The sequence below is a fragment of the Monopterus albus genome, unplaced genomic scaffold, assembly GCF_001952655.1.
Source record: "Monopterus albus unplaced genomic scaffold, M_albus_1.0 scaffold17.1, whole genome shotgun sequence".
Classification (NCBI taxonomy): Eukaryota; Metazoa; Chordata; class Actinopteri; order Synbranchiformes; family Synbranchidae; genus Monopterus; species Monopterus albus.
Window position 1 is genome coordinate 3,503,097 of NW_018127897.1, and position 6,648 is coordinate 3,509,744.

Sequence of the window (6,648 nt, forward strand, 5' to 3'; positions counted from 1 at the left end):
TGTCCGTTGGACTGTCTGCCTTGAGATGTTGCCACCAGCAGAGTCCAGATTCATCAGGATGGCCTTGGTGGGGATCCTTGGATTCTTTTCTTTACCTCTCTCACGATCCTCCTGGTCAGCACAGGTGTCACTTTTGGCTTCTGGCCACATCCTTCGAGATTTTTCACAAGGCAGAACGTCCTGTATTTTGTAATAATACTTTGCACTGTAGCCACTGGAACTTCAAAACATTTAGATATGGTCTTATAGCCCTTTCCTGACTTATGAGCAGCCACAATGTGCAGCCACAGGTCCTCAGTGAGCTCCTTTGTCTTAGCCATGACTGTCCACAAACCAACAGTAGAGAGCTTCTGTTTTTCACCTGTTGAGTTGATTAAAACAGCTGTTCCCAATGAATGAGTGTAATTAGGATGCTTTAGAACAGCTTGGACTATTTGGAATGGTATAGAACTTTGGATTTTCCCATAGACTGTGACAATTTGCAAAGTGTATGAATAATTTTGGACATGCCATTTTTTGTTCAAATGTAAATAAAAGCTGAGAAATATTTTTTTCCACAATGATGCCTCTTGTAAATCGTAATATTCTCTTTTGGGAGATGCCTGTGTCACTTCCTGTCAAAAAATACTTGCTGGTTGAATAAAAGTAACTTTAAGTCAGAATTTGCCAGGAGTATGAATAATTTCGGGCTTGACTGTATGTACAATTGATATTTACAGTAAGATATGTGGGTTAATGTATGATATACAACAAGCTATGGATTCAAATTACAATTAATGGACAGGGTATATTTAAGCTTATGGCACACTAGTGCAATGGGATAAGATGGAATGAAACAGTTCAGAATAAGAAGACAAGTTTCATACAATTCATACAATCTCTGTTATTGGCTGATTGTTGATGCTTCACATTTTCTGCCCTCCCTTTGCCCATCTGCGTGTGTGTCTTCTAATTACACAAAACACAGTGGAAAAATAAGGTAGAACTGTTTGCGTCAACCTATGAGGTTATGACAGGTTACAGTAAAGGGAAGCACGAGGTTTACCGCTTGTTAGGTTCTGACAGTGGAAACACAGCTATAGTGTGCAGCTGGAACAATGCCGACAGACTACTGAGCCCTGAATGAGATGTAGCTTCCTGCTAATAGAGCTAGCTTGGTCAGATAGTGAGCAGTCACATCAGAACAATTTCTAAATTAGCATTACCTGGTTCGACTGACCACATATTGTCAATCTAAGTGGTTATTTTTAATATTAGAATTTTTGAAGCTGTATTTGTTTGTGTTCCTCACACTGTATGTAAAACTCAGCCACATCATTAAAGCTTTAATAAAGCCTTTACATACAGTATTAATATTTGTCGATCTCTTAAGCCTGTTTCAAGTTGTAAAAGGCAGTCTGGTTTATTTTAGGATGTAACAGTAAAACAGCTAAAATGAAGCTCATCCTTCCTCTGTGACATGATGTTAATCCTCTCTTCTGTGTCTCTGCTCTTTCCTCCCTTAGGAAATGACCTAGAGCTCTTATAGATACATTTGTGCTTTTGGTACTCTAATCTGCATCCGCGGAGAACAGAGAGATCTGGAAGCACACTGTTTCCGCGGTGAGTAATATCTACCTCAGCCAGCAGAAGGGGGAGAAACCAGGAAGCTGCTGGAGACTTCAGACAGGCAGACGGGGCTATCAGCTGGCCACTTGCTCACTGCCTGCAGAGCCCTGTTTTGTGATGAGGATTTGAGACGGACTGGATCTGTCTGCCCTTCACCTTCCACTACTACTGCCAGCCAGTGCATAAGAAAAGCAGAAGCCACATCCTCTAATTCCGGCATTAAAATGTTTTTTTATTATTAATGTCATATTCTCTTAGTTCTGTTGACCAGTGTCTCATTTTCCTTTCCTTTCTTCATTTGTCATTTTTGCATTCAGCTTTTAAAAGTTTTTTTTTTTTACTTTTATTATTAGTCCAGGCATAGATTATTTATATATATAGATAGATAGATATGTGTATATACTGTATAAAGAAGGACCCCCCCTCCATTCTGAGAGAAAGTTAATGCACTTTAAAACTTGGCTGTATTATCACTAAGTAAATTGAGGAGTGTTTTTGACTTTTCCCTCCCCTATTATGATAATTTTGTTTGAAGCTGGAAACAGAGAATCTGGAGATGTGTCTGTACTTTTTTAAGCTGGGTCTTGCGTATCTGCAGCAGGTCTGCATGTAAGCCTGCTGCTGTTTTTGCTCACCCTCCGAGCTCACCCATGTCTGTGCTGCCTCTCCACAAGGTGCAATGAGATGAGCTTCTAGCAGCGGGAATTCTTAAGCTGTCTGTTTACCTAACTTGAACAGTTTCAGGACTGTTGGGTTTGGTGTTCTGTTTTCTTTTTTTTTTTTTTTGTGAAGAGGACAAGAAAAATTGCTGGGAAAAACAAATTAAAAACAGGAGCTTCCGGTGCTGTTGCACCACTTATGTATTGTTGTAGTGCACAAGAAAGTAAAATGGACTACAAGCGTCGCTTTTTGCTCGGCGGGTCCAAGCAGAAAGTGCAGCAGCACCAGCAGTACCAGATGCCTGAGCTGAGCCGGACCCTGAGTGCCTCCCTGGCCTCGTCTTGCTCAACTTCTTCACCCGTGGGCACCGGGGTGGGCATGCCTGGCAGTTGCCACCCGTCTCCTTCTGCTGCCACTACCGCGGTTGCTGACATTCAGCAAGGCATCTCTAAATATTTGGATGCCCTTAACGTGTTCTGCCGGGCCAGCGCCTTCCTCACAGACCTGTTCAGCAGTGTGTTCAGGAACTCACACTATTCCAAAGCAGCTATGCAACTGAAGGACGTGCAGGAACATGTCATGGAGGCGGCCAGCAGGCTGACTGCAGCAATAAAGCCTGAGATCGCCAAGATGCTGATGGAGCTGAGTGCCGGGGCTGCCAACTTCAAAGACCAGAACGACTTCAGCCTGCAGGATGTTGAGGTATGTGCTCAAACAGAATTGCATATCATCTTGCTATAAAACACTTGTAAAACTAGTTTATACACTGGAATACGTCACATTCTGTTGACTTAGTAAATACCTCTGTCTACCGCTAGACAAAAACAAACTGACATTTGAAGTCGACTGTTAGCTCTCTTGGAAAGAATTAGTTAAGCTGACAGCTTGAGGTGCTATAGTTCAGCACCACATCCTTTATCATATTCATTTACCCATGACTTGTCTTCTAGCGGTGGTGCTAAGATGCTTATCTGCCCTTCATCAGAAGGCTGGCTCCATGAATCGGTGTTTCCTGGCTCAAATAGGATTCTCACACCCAGTGTTAAGCTGGTGTCAGCATCTGAGGGTGAGGTGTGAAAAACACTGAGGATGTGAGATGAAAAGTCATCTTTTGTCATTATAAACACCACACTGTCTTTGCACACTGCTGCATTTTCTGATATGTAAAATGTGAAACATAGCTGAGATGTTTTTATGGGAGTTTAATAGAGGATTTGGAGATTAATTCTCTGAATAGCCAAAAGGTTCAGCTGTGAAATGGGAATCATTTGTAAAATTGGGAATCCCAATTGTTTTTCGTATGACCTCCTTTACACTGTTTTTCTCTTTGTGTCACACCTGATTACACATGCCTGTGTTGGACAATGAAGTCTAGACTGATAATCACTATTCACACAAGAACCAGTTCCAAATTTCCACTCTCACATTACAACACTCTATAAAAAGGAGAAACATTATTGAAAACGGCAGATATTATGGCTGAGGTTGGATAACTTATGTTGATGCTGTTAGACCTCAAACATGGGTTTATTTCAGTATATAGCATAAGATTGAAATAGGCACCTGCAAAAGATCTGGACACAATGATTCAAGAATGAAGAGATGTAATATTAATAGCTGCTTGTGCTTTGAGAGATAATAATCATGAGTTTGTAATTGTGGTGGAAAATCTCAAAAATGGTATTTATCAGAGTAATTCCAGTTGTCTGTTTTGCAGTAGTTCTGCTGCCCTAATGGTCATGTGTTGATATTGGTGTCAAGTAGCTGTATTTTCAGCTGTGCACCACACCCTAGCACCACTCAGCACCAACTATGATTACTGCATCTTCTTATTTATCCAGCATTTAATATACAGTTGTGAACCTGTGGATCTCTTTGTGAAGCTGTCCACCCCCTGGTCCCATTGAGCAGAAGTTGTCCTTACTTGTTGTCTTTTGGCACCTAATTGAGTATAACTACATTGGCACTTCAGCATTTAATGGGATTAAAATTCAGTAATAACATTTGAAAGGAGGGAAACGTCTAAGAAGTAAAGATGAAAAAACTCAAATGACAACTTTTTGAATGTGAAAGATGTGAACAAAACAAAGGATATCCCCAAGATGAAATCCTGCTTTGTACACTGTAAATATGCACAAATATAGATATTTTTACAATTTACCTCCAAATATTAGCAGAACAAAGCAAAATCACCGTTTTCGTTCCCAAATATTATCCACTGTCTCATTTCAAGTATGCTTGCAGAGTGTGGTGACTCAGTTTAATCACCTTGCCAAATTCCTGGTTGCAACAGCAATGTCTCTCGATTTCACATACGAGTCTTGACATTTGCCACTTGATTCTGGGGCACCAGTGACAAAAGCTATAGCTGTGAGCCACAGGTGGGCTTAAAAGGAGTAGCATTGCAACACAAAAAATAATGGGGGCTATCAGTGTTTCCACAGTCCTTTAGCATCTAGCAGGGAATGTATGTACATGGCTAAAGCCAAGACACTGAGTGACTGCATGGCCACTGGATGCGGCTGAGCCCAAAACAGGAAACACTTTTGCACCGCAGTCATTACATTTGACTCTCTGTGGTCTTGGATAAGCACAGATGAATATTAGAGGGGGCCCAAGTCCGTGAAAGTTTAGACCGCATGGCTTGGCAGTCCTATGGGCAAAAAGGCAGATTTGTCAAAGAGAAGGAAACAGACTAATACTATACTTTGTAATGGCCTTATGCCAGTGTGTTGGTTATATTACTGTCTAAGAAAACATTACACATGCACTACAGTATTATTATGTTGATATTAGTGATGTGTAATGTGCCAGTTATGTGTGAATAGAAAATAGTGAGTTTAAAGGACACAGTAAGTGAACTCTTTTATTCCCAAAAAATTGTTGTATACATGGTAACTTCAGACTGAAATGGGATTTTGCTGTTTTGTCCAATGGTGGTTTTATTTAGAAGTCCAAACACCTGTATTAGTATATTCATTTTACAATGTTTTAATGTGTATAGATATTTTGCATAAATATCTGTGCTATGATCTACCATGTTTTATTTTGGTAGAGGAAAGCGCTGAGTTGACAGAATAAAAGCATTGAGGCCTAGCTTGTGATAATTATTGCTGATTGCTGCATCCCCAGTGCAAGAAGGAGCGTTACCGTAGGTCATTCCTCCCCACAGCCATCAGACCGTACAATACATCACTGCCGTGATAAGATAGGTGAAATTATGAGGGACTGTGCAATAGTCAACTGAGGTGCAATACTCAAATCCTGGGGTAAAATGCATTGTAAATGTGCACATGTGTAAAATCTTGCCCTTGATTTCTCTCGAATACTTTATATTGTCTTGTTTTAGGCATTTTTGAGTAGTTTCTCAGAGATCCTCATGGCTGAAATACAGGTATTTTCCCCATTGTGGGATTATGTGAATAATATTCTTGTCCTTGATTTCTTGATCTCTTGAATACTATATTTTGTCTTGTTCTTAGGTATCTTGATTTGTTCTCAGGGATTAACTGTGGGGGGATCATTCTTGTTCTTGATTGTCTCTCAAATACTCTATTCTGTTTGGTTTTAGATACTTTGGAATCTGTTTCTCAATATATTGTATGTGTGTGGTGTTTGTTCCTATGGTGTTTTGTTGCAGCTCTCTATTGCTGCTGGAACACAGGAGTTTCCCCATTGTGGGATCAATGAAGTCCTACTTATCTACCTGATTCAGCCAGTCTCTTATGATGTGGTATATTTGTAACCGTAAAAGGGATTTTCCTTTGTTTGAGTCAAGGAATGTTGTTTGACAGCTGGATGTATTATGAGTAGGGGTGTAACAATACACTTGGCTCATGAGATGAGGCAGTATTCTAAAAATATTTTTAAGAAGTCTTATTCTACTGAAAGTCACAAAATGCAAAACAATGCAGGTGCATTTTGAAATATTTTGACTTCACATGAGTCTCTTCAGACCTTTATAACTATGCATGAGCCTCTCACCTTCTAATTGAAGCTGTGTGTGACCTTTTAACTGAATTCCTTTTCACAAATTAAGCATAGAAAAGTGGTGGTGGCATCTTCTGTGTTGATTTCAACCTTGCGCTCCGTCTGTTGCTCTTGGTCTGGTATGTATTGATGTCACAAGACAGATTTTCACAGATTTCTTGACATGAGATCTCATCACACTAGGAGGATTCTTCATAAAGAATCCAGTATATTTGGGGAGTTGTGGTGTATAACGCTCCCCCCCTCCTTTTCCCTTGCTTTTGTGTGCTCCTAATTTTTCCTTTTATTTTTTATTTTATTTTATTTTATTTTGTCAATAGCCCCCCAAAGGTTCAGATCAGTGCAGCCTGCAAAACTAACCACCTTTTTTTTTTTTTTTTTTATTTCCAT

The 6,648-nt window shown here is 40.0% G+C and overlaps 1 protein-coding gene across 1 annotated transcript in view; it reads left to right on the forward strand.

Annotated features, from left to right (window-relative positions):
* Window positions 1–1,965: 1,965 nt before the first annotated feature.
* The window catches only part of garre1 (granule associated Rac and RHOG effector 1), a 28,613-nt gene continuing 23,930 nt past the window's right edge, over window positions 1,966–6,648 (forward strand). The window contains 1 exon segment of the mRNA XM_020592350.1: window positions 1,966–2,970. Coding sequence (XP_020448006.1) covers window positions 2,467–2,970 — 504 coding nt within the window. The 5' untranslated portion in view covers window positions 1,966–2,466.